Genomic DNA, 15099 nt, shown 5'->3' on the forward strand with positions numbered 1-15099 from the left:
CAAATAACATTTTGGTCAACTAAGGACAGCATATATGACGATCCACCCATAAGATAATACCATTATCTTTTACTGTGCCTTTTCTAGGTTTAGTTATCTTTAACATGCTGTACAGTTTTGTAGCCTAGGAGCAATAGGCTATCCAGATAGCCAAGGCATGGAATAGGCTGTATTCCACCTAGGTTTGTGTAAGTATACTCTACGATGTTCGCACAACGATGAAATCACCCAGTGAAATGATTCTCAAAATGTATCCCTGATGTTAAGCAACGCGATACAATATGGTGTTTGTCACTCAAATCTCGTGCTGAATTATAATCCCCAGTGTTGGTGCTGGGACCTGGTGGAAGGTATCTGGATTACAAAGGCGGATTTCTTATGAATGGATTAGTACCATCCCCTTGGTGTTCATGATAGTGAGCGAGTTCTCATGAGATCTGGTTGTTTAAAAGTATGTAGCACCTCCCCCTTCTCTCCCTTGCTCCCACTCCCGCCATGAGACACCTGCTCCTGCTTCACCTTCCACCATGATTGGAAGCTTCCTGAGACCTCACCAGAAGCAGATGCTGGCATCATGCCTCCTGTACAGCCTGCACAAACATGAGTCAATTAAACCTCTTTTCTTATAAATTACCCAGTCTCAGATGTTTCTTTAGAGCAGTGCAAGAATGGACTAATACACAATGTATGCCTGTAAATTACATAGCAATCCCCTCAGGTGCAGCCTGTGGCTCCCATACTAGTAGCTTATTAAAGGCAAGACAAGTATATGAAGGAGCCCAACCCTATGGGAAGGGAGGTTCCCATTCAAGGGGACTCATTCCCTGGAAAGCAACACCCTTATATAAATCCAGCAACATATAAAGCATGATATCCAATAAAATGTATTGTCACTTCCCCCAGGCCTTCATATAGATCCAGAGTGAGGACGGGGGTAGGGAGGACACTGCCCTTTCTTTCTGCCTAAGTTATAATCTCATGCTGACCCTCAAGCTTCAAAAACAGTTTTTCAGGGAAAACAGAAAAACCAGGAAACAAACGAGACTTCCACAAACCAAGGAGAATAAAGAAAGGGCCAATCCTTTCACTAGGATGTTGCCAGGAGACTCTGGAGAAACTCCTAGGAGGTCTCTCCTGTTGAGATGTCACAGGCACGTGAACAGCTTCTTCATTCTTAACCCAGTGAACTATGGAGGTTCCTAAGAGTCAGACTGGTCCTGATGGGGTTTGACTCTCCTACTCTCAGTGCCCCGACCCTCCTTCTCTGTAGTTCATAATAGATTTCATTTCAAGAGCACTAATGGCTTCCTGCGGCTCAAGTCTCAATGCAAATATTACAGTCAAAGTAATGACCTATTTATCTTCTTCATTCTGTATTTTTCAAAATTTTTTTAACGTCATACCTTATTCTGTTCTCACAATAAACCTGTAAAGTAGGTGCATTTCTATTCCACAGTGAGGAAGTCCTATTGTTAAACCATAAGCATTTTCATTTTTTAAATTATAGTAAAGCCCAGGGCACAAAAACAAACAAAGTATAAAACCAAGAAGACTTTCTTATGTCAATTAGAATTCAATAAAGTTAATAAAATTTAATAAAATATGTTAACTGGGCATTTACAACTAAATATTTAAATTCATTCATTTATATCAAGTCCAAGAGCTAAAGCAAGAAGAGTGAGGAATCTGTGTTACCACTATGAGGGTTTATGATGCGTGAGGGGTAAGGGGCCACAGGAGTGTGAGAAAGGATTCAAGGCAGAAAAGTACACACTAGTTCAGACTTTGAACCCGAATCTCACTGCTTTCAAACCATGAGTGGGAAAGTCTCTCTAAAAGACAGTTGCCATCCAGGCATGGTGGTTCACACCTGTAATTCCAGCACTTTGGGAGGCCGAGGTCAGTGGATCACTTGAGATCAGGAGTTCAAGACCAGCCTGGTCAAACGGCAAAACTCCATCTCTACTAAAAAATACAAAAAATCAACTGGGTGTGGTGGCAGGCGCCTGTAATCCCAGCTACTTGGGAGACTGAAGCAGGAAAATTGCTTGAACTCAGGAGGCCAAGGTTGTAGTGAGCAGAGATTGCACCATTGCACTCCAGCCTGGATGACAGACCGAGACTCTGTCTCGAAAAAGAAAGAAAGGAAGAAAGGAAGGAAGGAAGGAAGGAAGGAAGGAAGGAAGGAAGGAAGGAAGGAAGGAAGGAAGGAAGGAAGGGAGGAAGGAAGGAAGGAAGAAAGAAAAGACTGTGGCTTATTTTGAACCACAAGCCAAACAGTACCCTTGGGTCTGGTTCGATAATCCTACAGAACTGATCTGACCAATCTATCATCCCTAGAAAATAGTTTGGGAAAAAAAGGATAAATTCTCAGCTTTCACACATTATTAACAAGAATACCATACCACATAGAAATGCCATTCAACTCTACTCTCTTACCTGCTCTTCAAGATAAATTTCTATTCAGTGCCACAAAGATCTCTTTGGTAAAGCTACTTTTCATGTCCTATCAGCCCATGGCACAAGTACACCTATGATCTCACTACAAAAATGCTCTCTCCACAGTAAATAAGCAGAGAGCACAGGTGTTTCCTCCAAATGAGTTCATTCATGAAAAAGCCAGTCTCAACAAGAAAAGTGTGTTAAGATGAAAGGAAGAGCAAAAAAGCAGAGTTCTTTAGAGGCCTGTATGTCAAATAGCAACTACCTTCAACTCGCTTCACCTTTTCCAGCTTCGCATATAATCAGCTCCTGCCAGAAAACACAGAGTGAACTAAGAAAATGTCCACAAATTAAGATGTCAGTGAACAAACCAGTCAATAGCTGCAAGATACTGGAGAATGACATCACTGTCCGTCTGCTGCTGGATTCAGGCGGCTTAAAAGGTTGTGTCATTACAGAAGGCTGTACTTCAGTTTGGACTTTCCCTGTAAACTATGGGTAATAACTGGTAGATCTTAGGCAGGAGAATGGCATGATTCAGTGAATTCATTCTGGTGGCACAATGAAAGGTGTAGGGGTCATCATGAAAGGTCCAGGGCGTTAGGGGCTATTGCAGTGACCTAGGTAAGAGATACGCAATGCCTGGACTAAGGCAGTGGCAATGGAGAGGAAGGAGGAAGAGGTATTTTAGAGGTGGACTCAGTGCACCTGGTGGCAGGTGATGGGCGGTGAGGAAAAGGCAAGGCATGTGGGCAATGAAGCAAAAGCCATGAATATAACTTCTCACAGCCTATTAACTATAAAAGAAATTATAGTACTGTAGGGGACTCATGAGGTTAATTATAATGGAATTTCACCTCTATTTCCTTACCTTGGCAGCAGAGTTTGATACTCCGTGCGTAACATTTCTGATGAGGCCCCCAACATTTCCATACTTTATCAGTCCAGTAACCCCTTCAGAGACATCATTCAAAAGCCCCATAGGATTGCCGAGAAAATCCACTGATCCCAGGATTCGAGCTGCCTGGCTGAGGAGTTCCTGGCAAATGGAACAGGAAGAGAAAAGTCCAGTCAGCATCTACTTACATTTGCAGATACCAGTGTCCCAGGCGAAAAGGTGAGAAATCTATTTTGTCCTCCATTCTCATCACTATCAGTAATTAGCTTTTAATCTTCATGAACTGCAAAATAATCTCCTGTCCTTTCAGGAGCACCACCTAAGCTTCTCCCAGTACACATATCCCAATACACATACTCTTCAAAGCCACTTAGAAGAATAAAAATAGCTATGAAACAGGAAGCATTCTTATGAGTATTTGCTACTATACACATCATACTCTCCTTTTCATCATGCCTACAAACAGAGAAGTAATCACCAGCAGGGAGAATTATAAAAGGAAAGTGAGGAAGAGAGGTAGATTTGCAGTTCCTCTCATAAGCTGTGGTGTGGGTGGGGGCCCTGAAGAAGGCATGGACAGACTTATCAAGCAACCTCCACTGTTTCTTTCTTTGAAGCACGGTCTCACTCAGGCTGAGGTGAGGTGGCACCACCATGGCTCACTGCAGCCTTGACCTCCTGGGCTCAAGCAGTCCTCCTACCTCAGCCTCCCGAGTGGCTGGGACTACTGGCAAGCACCTCTACAACCGGCTAATCTTTTTTTTCCTATATTTTGTAGAGACGGGGTCTCAATATGTTGCCTAGGCTGGTCTTGAACTCCTGAGCTCAAGTGATCCTCCTGCCTTGGCCTCCCACCAAGTACTAGGATTACAGGTGTGAGCCGCCATGACCGGCCCCCTCCATTCTTTCTATACTTCCAATTGCCTGATCCCAGGTTCCAGTGATATCTGCTGTATCACTTTCCTTAGTTAGGTAGAAATACCACCAATTAGGAAAATCAAAAAAGGAAAGGGGGAATGGAGAAAAAGGAAGTGAGAATAAAATATATTTTAACTTTGAAAGCTACTAAATTTGATATGATCTTGACCTATCTATTCATCGAAGAATATGCCTTGCTTTTACTTTTTGATCTTTGCAGTCTGGATAATAAATACAAAATGGAAAATGTCCAATGTGATTTTAAAAATTTCAAGCTCAACCCAAGTGCAGGATCCCACAGACTCTAAAAACATAAGTGTAGCTGCTGAGAGAAGGCCCATGCCTGGGAAACAAAAACATTATTTTGTTATTATTAAAGCATCAATTAAACCATTAAGAGTCGTGACTAATTTAGCAGAAACCCCTCAGAGTAGCTCTGAGGGATGAAACTAACAGCTCATAGGTCAAATGTACTGTCTCAGGATTTTCATGACATATATGGGCTTCTTGGGAAGTGACCTACCCGTAACACAACAGAGTTGAAATGTTTAACTGGGTTCTCAATAGTAATGTCTTAGTAACCAAAATTCCCAAACAACTAAAACAAACATTCTGCTTATGCTCCAGCCAATGAGTACTTCTCCAAGTCTTACCTCCTGGAAATGTTTGAGGACATCATTGATGATGAACTCCTTGGTCTCATAGGGATGTACCCGAGTGAATGGATCTAGATTAATCACAGCATCTTCAAACCGTATCAAAGGAAATCCCAAGGTGCTTTTTAGGGCCTAATTAGGGAAGAAAGGAAATGACATACTTAAGTCATATGATGGCCTTCTGGAATACTATAATTCTAGATTCCATTAAAGCTACAAGTCATGTTAACTTTTGAATGAGGGTCAGGTTTTGATGTTTAAGGATTTTCCCTATAACTATAAAAGTAAAATACTAGGGAAAAATACATATATAGACAGACATATATCACTCAAGTCACATACATCACACAGAAATAAACACTATTAGTTTGTGTCAAAATTCCTTTTGGTCTGTTTTGTATCTGAGTGTTTGTCGTGTTTTACTTTTTGACTGATGTATACCACACACACAGAGAAGTACACTAATCAAATGTATAGTTCAAAACCCAAACGATTTTTCCCAAAGTGAACACAATAATGTGACCACCACCAGATCAGAAAGCAGACTGTTATCGCCATCTTGGAAGCAGCCCACCCACCATGACAATGCTCCCACTCCCTCCTCCCTCCTTCTGCCCCAAAGACAACCACGGTGATGACATCTATCACCACAGGTAAGTTCTTCTGCTTTAAACTGCATATAAATGGAATCATCAGTATGCACTTCGTTGTGGGTGGCTTCTCATAGACAACATTACATATGGGAGTTTCCTAGATTGTTGCATATAGCTGTAGTTTGTTAACGTCCATTGCCATATAATACTCCATTGCACGAATAAAACAATGCATTTAATCACCATTGTTGATGAAAAGTTGAAAAGTTGGGTTGTTTCAGACTTTTTGCTATTATGAATAATGCTGCTATAAACAACGTTAGACATGTCTATGGCAGACTAGGTAACAGGGTCTCGCTCTGTTGCCCAGGCTGGAATGCAGCGGCACAATCACAGTTCACTGCAGCCTTGACCTCCTGGGCTCATGCGATCCTCCCACCTCAGCCTCCTTAGCAGGTGAGGCTACAGGTGCAAACTACCATGCCCAGCTAATTTTTGTATTTTTTGTAGAGAAGGGTTTTCACCATGTTGCCCAGGCTGATCTCGAACACCTAGGCTCAAGCAATCCACCTGCTGTGGCATCCCAAAGTGCTGTGATTACAGGTGTGAGCCACTGTTCCCTGCCTAGATATGTCTTTTGGGGCACATTTATGCATTTTTCTTGGACATATACCTGGGAGTAGAACTGGGTCATAAAGAATGTACATGTACAATCTTAATACATTCTGCCAAACAGTTTTCCAAAGTGGTCAAACCAGTGTATGCTCCATTCAGCAGTCTACAAGATCTCTTGTTATTCTACACCCTCATCAACACTTGGTATAGATAGCTTTTTTTAGAAAAAAAGATATACTGGCCAGGAGTGGTGGCTCATGCCTGTAATCCCAGCACTTTGGGAGGCTGAGGTGGGAGGATCGCTTGAGGCCAGCCAGGCGTTCAAGACCAGTCTGGGTGATGAAGTAAGACCTTGGCTCTGCAAAAAGCTTAAAAATTAACCGAGCATGGTGGCATGCGCCTGCAGTCTCAGCCATTCAGGAGGCTGGGGGAGGAGGATCGCTTGGACTTTGAAGGTCAAGGCCACACTAAGCTGAGATCATGCCACTGTACTTAGCCTAGGTGACAAAGTAAGACCCTGCCTCACTCTTTCTTTCCTTCTCAAAAACAGAAAACAGAGTCTCTGTTGCCCAGCCTGGAGTACAGTGGCGGGATCTTGACTCACTGCAGCCTGAACCTCCTGGGCTCAAGTGATCTTCCTGCCTCAGCCTCCCCCTACAGGTGCATACTACCACATCCAGCTATTTTTTTTTTTTTTTTTTTAAGAGACAGGGTCTTGCTCTGTTGCTCAACTGATCCACCCATCTCAGCCTCCCAAAGTGCTGGGATTACTGTGGCTGACCCTGTCACTTAAAATAAACAATGACCAAAAAAACCCAGAAAATCTGAATGGTGTGTAATGGTATCTCAGTATAGTTTTGACAGATAAACTGATGGGTGTGTAATAGTACCTCAGTGTAGTCTCTTTTTTCTGTTGAGAAGTGAGATTAAGCAACTTTTAATATGCATATGCCATTTGGACATCTTTTTGTGAAGTGCTTATTGAAGTCTTTTGCTCATTTTTGAAGTGAGTTCCTGTTTTTTATTTCTTACTGCTTTGTAGGAGTTCTTATATATTCCCTATACCAAGTCCTCTGTTGAACAGATGTGTTGCAAATATCTTATTCCATTCCGTGACTTGTCTTATTAGTCTTTAAATGGTGTCTTTTAATGATCAGACAGTCTTAATTTTAAGGAACTCTACCTTATCAATCTTTTCTTATATGGTAAGACCTTTCTGTGTCCTGGTTAAGAAATTATTGTCTACTCCAACGTCATAAAGATATTCCCATGTTTACTTATAGAAGTGTTATTGTTTTACTCTTCACACTTAAATCTATACTCCACCTAGAATTTATTTTTATGTATGGTGTAGAATTTATTTTTATGTATGGAGGGCATGGCCAAGATTCATTTTTTCCTCATAAATATTGAACTAAGTAATATTTATTGAAAAGATCATTCGTTTCACTACTGCAGTACGGTATAAACGTTGTCATAAGTCACGTGATGGTATTACACATCCATTTCTGGATTCATTTCTTCTGTTTCACTTTGCTCTGCTGCTTTCTACTAATGCCACACTGTCTTAATTACTGTAGTCTTGTAATAATTTCTGAAATCGAATAGCGTAAGCTCTCACCAACTTTGTATTTTTTCTCCAGGATTACCTTAGCTGCTCTTTGCACTTTTCAACTGCAGAGAAATTTTAGAATCAGCTTGTCAATTTGCCTCCAAAAAAACTGCTGGAATTTTCATCAGGACTGTACTGAATCTACAGATCAGTTTGAGGAGCAATGACAGCTTTACTGAATCTTCCAACTTATTGACATGGTATGTCCTTTCATTTATGTAGGTCTTTAATTTTTCACAATAATGTTTAATTGTTTTCTGTGTAGAGGTCTTACACGTCTTTTGTTGGATTTATTCTTAGATACCTGTGGTAGATTTAAAAGGACCACATATTCTTTGCATCTTCTGTCAAGCAGTGAAGTCTATGTTCCCTCCCCCAAATCTTCACTAGCCTTGTGATTTGCTTCAGCCAATAGGAAGCAAGAGACATAATAATGTGTGACCTTTGAGCCTAGGCCTCAAGACAGCTTGGAGCTTCTGCGCTGCCTATTTGATGCTTCCACCATGTGAAGAAGCTGGGAGTAACTTCCTTTAAGATGGGAGACTATGTGGAAAGGGGTTCTGCTGACAGCCAGCACCAACCCGCTGGACATGGAACTGAGGTCAGCTCATACCATTACGTCTCGGTTAACTGCCAGGTGACTGCAGCCATATGAATAACCACAGGTGAGACCAGCAGAAGACACACCCAGCTAGGTCTAGCCCAAATTATTAACCCACAGAATTGTAAACAAACAAGATGGTGATTGTTTTAAACCACTACATTTTGGAGTCATCTGTTACACAATAATAGTTAATGATACAGTATTTAATGTTTTCTTTCTCTCCCTCCCTCCCTCCTCTTCCCTCTCATCTCTCTCTCTCCTCCTCCCCCTTCTCTCAATCCCTCCCTCCTTCCCTCCCTCCCTCCCTTCCTCCCGAACTTCCATTTTTGTAGAGACAGGGTCTCCTTGTGTTGCCCAGGCTGGTTCTGAACTCCTGGGCTCAAGTGATCCTCCCACCTAGGCCTCTCAAAGTGCTGGGATTACAGGTGTGAGCCACCACACCCAGACCTGTTTTTTTAATATCCTCCGAATTTTTCTTTTCTCTGTAATCATTGCTGACATGTAGAAATACAACTGTTTTCTATACTGTCTCTAGTGACCTTACAAAATTTACTTATTCTAGTAACTTATCTGAAAATACTTTTAGATTTTCTAGTAAACGATCATGCTTTCTACAAATAACAAAGTTTTTATTTTCCTTTCCAGCTCCTATACCTTTTATTTCTTTTTCAAAAAGATCATCCTTGACTTACTTCACTGGCTGAACTCCCGTGTAACGGTGAAAGAAGTGGTGATAATGGGTAACTTTCCTTTATCTCAAGAAAAAACTTTTACTCTATCACCAATTAGTATGATGTTTGTTGTAGCTTTTTAATAGATAGACCTAAACAGATTAAAGCAGTTATCTTCTATTTTTGGCTTGCTGAATTTTTATTGTAGATGGATGTTAAAGTTTGTCAAATGACTTTTATGCATTTTTAAGTAATCATATTCTATTTTATCTTGTTGACGTGGTAAATTACCAAATTTATCTGCAAATGTGAAACTGAATGTGCATTCCACGAATAAAACCAATTTGGTTATATTAGCCTTCTTACATATTTCTGTTTTTGATTTACTAATATTTTGTTCAGATTTTTTTCTTCTATATTCATGAAAAAGTGCTTATCTATAATTTTCCCTTATTATTTGATAACTTTTTAAAAAAAAATTACCGTTTTCTGGTAAACTTCTTAGATACATTCATAATTATTTTAAATTTTCTGTCTAAAAATACCAACATCCAGTTTATCTATGGTTCTGTTTCTAGTGTTTGTTTTTTCTCTTGGTCTCATCTCATCTTGCCCTGGTAATTTGTGACTGAATGCAACATTTTGTATGAAAACTTACAGAGACTTTGGATGAGTTTTTAGCTTCTGGCAGGCAGTTAGAGTAAGAAGCATAATGCCTAAATCAACCAGGGTTTGGGTTTCCTCAAGGCTGTGTTTCAGTCTTTATCTAAGTTCTGGTGTATTTCAGTCCTTATGAGGCCTGGTGTAGTCCTTTAGCAGTCTCAATGAAAACCAATGCCATTCCTCCACTTTTAATCTCCCTAGTACCACAAAACTGCTGAAAAGACTGTGTCACTTAGAAATCAGCAAATATCTCAATAAAGAAAGTACCTCAGATTATTGGGGTTTGTTGTCTGCCTGTCTCTTCTCTGTAAGATATTAGCCCCTCCATTACCAGCTCTCTTAGCAGCAATGAAGTCTAAGTTTTGCTTTGCTAGCCCCACGAGACTGCCAAAAGCTTTACTTGCATTCTCTGCCTGTTGGCAGCTGCTTTCTGCTTGGCTTCTTCACCTTTCTCCCCACACTGCTTACAAATCAGAAAAAGTCTCAGGAATAAAAGCAAAATAAATGTTGGGCTCACCTTACTGGGTTTCTCTCCTCTCATAAATCTTGAACTCTCAAGTCCTGGCTGTTTTGGTAGCTTTCCAATGGCTTCACATGGACACTCCCCATCCCCGCCCCCACTATCTGTCTTTTCTTGAAGTTCTCAGCTGGCATGGGTCTGCTTATTATAAGCTGGTTAACAACCTCTGGATATGGGTCTATTTTCTGATTATATCTTTATTTAAAATGATTGACATTTCAAGGTGTTTACAAGGCGTGCCAAATACTCTTCCTTACTGAATATAAAAACACTTTTTCATGCTAATATTACCAGTAAATCTCTGATTCACTTGGAATTTATCCTTATAAAAAGTGTCAAGAATAAATCTAATTTTATATTTTTTCTATTGTGATTGAGTCTAATAGCATTATTGAAAAGTCTATATACTCCCCACTGAATTAAAATCTATTATATATTAAAATTTCATGTGCAACTTAATGACATTTCTATTCTGTTTTCTTACTTATATTTTAATCTTTTTGCACGTGTCTTCTGAGACTGCCTTAAATTATTTTGGAACAAGAATATGTTTAATTGAAATTAAATCATATAATGGAAGAAAGGGTGAAATTTTTTAAAACCAGAGAGGAGGGAAAACTTTTTTGTGACTCAAAATTCAGATTCAAGACTATACTTTCAGGGATCATTTCCACAGTTTGTTACTAGAGAAGTTTCTCTGAATATGCAGAGTTTAAAAAAAAAAAAAAAGATTCAAAACAGCAAAAGACTAATACATCTGACAATATAAAAATAAACACCTCTTGTATAATTAAACACACACACACACCCACCCACCCCAAAAGCAAAGTAAAAAGACAAAAAGCTGAAGAAAAAATACTTACAACTTTCATCAAAGACATACTTTTAGACAGAGCTTCTAAAATTAGAAGAGATAAAAGGCCTGGCAGAAATATAGACAAGTGACATAACCAGGCAGTTCACAGAGAAAAATCTGGACCCTTAACATACAGATCAGGAAAAGAAGATATAGAAGAAAAGAAAACAGAAATAGGCAGAGAAGCAACAGAGCAAGAGGAGAACCAGAAAGGACAGATGTCAACAACAGGGAAGTCAGCAATGTCAAAATGGCAGAGGATGCTGCAAAGATAAGGCTAGAGAGAAAGGTCACTGGATTTGGTGCCTCGGGGAGTCACTGATAACCTCCTGCTAAGTCATTTCAGAATATCTTAGAGATTAATAGCAACCTCAAGTTGAGCTGGACCCAGTGGCTCATGCCTGTTTTCCCAGAACTTTGGGAGGCTGAGGTGGGCAGATAACTCGAGCCCAGGAGTTTGAGCCCAGCATGGGCAACATGGTAAAACTCTGTCCCCACAAAAAATACAAAAATTAGCCAGGCGTGGTGGCATGCACCTATAGTCCCAGCTACCTGGGATGCTGAGGTGAGAGGATCACCTGAGCCCAGGAGGTTAAGGCTGCAGTGAGCTGTGATCGTGCCACTGCACTTCAGCCTGAGTGACAGAGTGAGACTCTGTCTCCCCCACCCCCCAAAAAAGTCCAACATTAAGTTAATTCAACCTAACTCTCTCTCTCTCTCTTTGGTATAAACAAAACAAGAAATGTTAAGTGGATGGCCTAAAGTCATATGGCTAGCTATTTGATCTTAGACTTGAATATGTACATTTTCACAATAGCAACTACCTATTAGGTAAAAAGCATGAAAGCCAGAATGGAGGATACTATTTTTCCTGAAAAACGTTCTGCTGTTCATTCACCTATGCCGCACCCCACCTCATGGTGAGTGATGATAAAGTACGTGAGCAGGCCTTATTTTCCTTATTTCACTGGCAGAGAAACTGAGGTTCAGTAAGCTCAACTACTTTGCTTAGAGCCATAAAATAAACATGCTGGGAAAACAGGGTACCGACAATCAGTTCAGCACTGTTTTGCCAATACTACTTTGAGCATTACCTTATTCTCAGAGAAGAGAAAATGAGATCAAAACAAAGGCTTAAGGTAAAAAGCTTTTATACCCCAACTTCGTCCTTGCAACCAAATATTAAAGAACCACATAAAGTAGCAAAGACTTTGAAACCTCTACTGAAATGTCAAAACCTTCATCATTACCTTTCTTCACTATTACCTTTCTGAATGACTAAGGTGCTTGGTCTTAATCAAGGACACATTCTGGCCCTTAAGTAAAAGTTATCCTTACCGAGTCATTTACTGCTTTTGGGACTCCACATTTGAAAAAGCTGAGATACAGCCCAATGGTATGAATTATTCTGCCACCTTCAGGTTGATCTGGTCAGTCAAAGTCGATGAGATGAGGGAACGAGCCAAACAGGGCTTATTCTTGTAGTAACTAAACGACTAATCAAATACAGTAGTATACAAAGTTGATGCTTATTTACTCAAGCAGCAGACAGTTTCCTGTTATAAAATGGAATTTGGAGAAGGCAATCCTGTGTTCATAAGCTCCTAATAAAAATAGGAAACTGTCTATTTCTACCTCCCCACACGAAAACTGCTGAAGTCTTCCAGAAACTTCATAGAGTTGAAAGAAGAAATAGCTGTCTATATACCGTAAGGTCTCAGATCCCAAGCTATTCCCTCGGCCATGTCCTTTCCTTTCTTAGTTTATCCTGCACTAAACAAAACTGTCTGGAATTCATTCTTTAAAGGTTTATTTATGGTACATAGAGACTGTTTATGTGAAGCAGAGTATTTGCCTATTTCCCTCTTGGGACAATGTTTAAAACTACAGGGATATTTCCCTCTCTGGCACTTTCTGAAATACAATTAACAATACTGGATCTTTTTTCCTTTTAACAAATCTGGTTTTTATTTAGGGAGGGGAGGAAAAAAGTAAAGGGTCTGAAGTTTCCCAACAAATTATTTCAAGCCTTTGAGAAGACAGTTTTAGGCTTTTTAAATAGTGTCTTTGTTCGAAACTCCCCCAACCCCCACCCTCTCACTCTGACCATTAAAATGTGGGTTTTCTTCCAAACTAGATTGCTCAATTAAAGCCCTTCTTTTGTAATACCCCAATGCTCTAAATGGAAAAAGGACTGCTGTAGGCCACCTCGTGAAATCTTTTAAAGGCTCCTGGCCTCTTTTGATCTTTAAAAAAAGCCAAAAACACGTATAAACTACCTGGCATTTTCAATATCACTCTGCCACTTTCTAACACGCAAACTTGGGAGAATGGAGAGAATGGGGAGTCAGGGAGGAATGCTGTGCTTTGGTCTCTGCATTTGTGAAATGGGACTATTATCTCCCCATTCTTCCATCGCAGAGTAAGGAATCCAATTGAGATAGCAGATGTGAAACTGCTTTCAGTCCTTTTGAACAGACACTATATCTGGCAACAAGGTACCCTCAGTGTAAACCTGAAGACTTCCCTCTGAGATTTCTGACAGTCTCACTTCTGGCCTGGAGTCAGGAGAATCAAGATAATTATTCCTTCAATACCAAAGATGTGGTTTACCTTTTAGTCAGGCTCTTGTGACTCCTGTTCAGGGACAGAACTCCATTTTCTAAGCACATACTTTTAGCCATTATATATTCATCTAAAAGAGCACAGTACCCTTTCTAAGAGCTACTAATAAAGGCATATTACCCTGTTAGAAAACTCTTTGAATAAATGACATTATTTTATGAGTCCCAGACTCCACTAGGAGACTCAAGACACAGTAAAATGTGACTCCCACAAGCTGAGAATTAACTCGTTAGTCCCAATTCCCCGCACCCTGCTGGAAACACTAACTTACTACACTCGGCGTGCCCCCCACACACCTCATCAAATGGCTGTTCCGTGTAATTGTTTAACAGTGATTTGAAAAATGCCCTGAAAATGTTCCTTCAATTCAGTGCCAGATGAAACATTCAACTGAAATGATTTCGTTGACTGTATGCCGAGCGCACACACAACCATCACTCCCATATAACTGGGTGGCTGGGGCTACTTCGACTGCAGAAAATCAGACTGCTTTTCTCAGTCTGGGGAGTTTTCTGCTGGGAGCAACTTGAAGGGAATAGTTAGGTGTCTGTGCTTCTTAGTAAGATGATTTTAAAAACAAGAAGTCCTCAACCCTCAGGAAATGCTTCACATTGGTTTGCTGGGCAAGTGCCAAGTGCTCTGGGTGAATATATACTTTATCAAACAAACCCATTCCAAAGGTCACACAAGTCAAGTGGATACTTGTGGATATTAGCAAGATAGTGGTTTTCCCATGGTTTTCCCCTCACTCCCATGCTAACTATCTTTAATCTCCTGGGAAACATGAAATTAAAGCGCATGAAGCAGACAGGGCAGTGAGTGAAGGGCACGCTGCACTCTTCCGGAGATGGCTGCAAGAGCCATTCCTGCTCCAGGTCCCCACCAGCACTGCCAGCGGCTCGGCCCCAGTTCGCCACCCCAGCGCAGTCACCGTTGCCCTGCCCTTACCCAAATGTGATCTGATGTTGACCAGACTACTGTCTCATTACCTGTGTGTCGATTTTAGAAGCTGTGAGTTGGCAGACACGGCCACATGAGGCCCACATGTGTGTTTTGTTAGGCTCACTAGGTTTAAAAAAAACCAAAAAACTTGAATTGGTTGCCAATGTTTAAAAACCAGGAGATTCCACATAAAAATCCAGATTTCCGGCTTCTCTTTAAAAATCTGAAGATCTGGCAACATGGGGTTCACATTCCTCCATGACAGCACGCGGCTGGAGTGGGTTGTGGCAGCCCCTTCAGATGGAGCGGGCTCTCCTGGTCGGGCAGACATGACACTGCCCCGGTGTGCGGCTCCACTCGCTGCCATTGCCAGCACAGCCCCTGTGGGCATCTAAGTTAGGACCCTAAACTTCCTCCTTATCTGCTCATATCTCTAGCTGTTCCTGCGCAGCAAGATGACTATCTTGTAGCATCTTAGAGGAGG

General features: G+C 40.8%; 1 protein-coding gene, 1 long non-coding RNA gene and 1 pseudogene across 7 annotated transcripts in view; 2 read left to right on the plus strand and 1 right to left on the minus strand.

Annotated features, from left to right (window-relative positions):
• VPS13D (vacuolar protein sorting 13 homolog D) overlaps positions 1-15099 on the minus strand; it is a 284839-nt gene that overhangs the window by 90975 nt on the left and 178765 nt on the right. For 4 of the 6 annotated variants that reach the window (XM_015113831.3, XM_015113758.3, XM_015113705.3 and 1 more), the window contains 2 exons: positions 4912-5046; positions 3314-3481 (listed from right to left, as the gene is read on the minus strand). In XM_015113831.3, the coding sequence (XP_014969317.3) occupies positions 3314-3481; positions 4912-5046 (303 nt within the window). Of the gene's footprint in view, positions 1-2707; positions 2752-3313; positions 3482-4911; positions 5047-15099 lie in introns of all 6 variants that reach the window. The other 2 variants (XR_013407652.1, XR_013407651.1) reach the window with 1 other exon arrangement.
• On the plus strand, positions 2884-9360 carry LOC144336272 (uncharacterized). Its single transcript, XR_013407901.1, has 4 exons — positions 2884-3559; positions 7766-7934; positions 8189-8399; positions 8984-9360. It is a non-coding gene; the product is annotated as an uncharacterized LOC144336272 (long non-coding RNA).
• LOC114674739 (small nucleolar RNA U3) lies at positions 10838-10925 on the plus strand (annotated as a pseudogene).

This window comes from Macaca mulatta, chromosome 1 (assembly GCF_049350105.2).
Source record: "Macaca mulatta isolate MMU2019108-1 chromosome 1, T2T-MMU8v2.0, whole genome shotgun sequence".
Classification (NCBI taxonomy): domain Eukaryota; kingdom Metazoa; phylum Chordata; class Mammalia; order Primates; family Cercopithecidae; genus Macaca; species Macaca mulatta.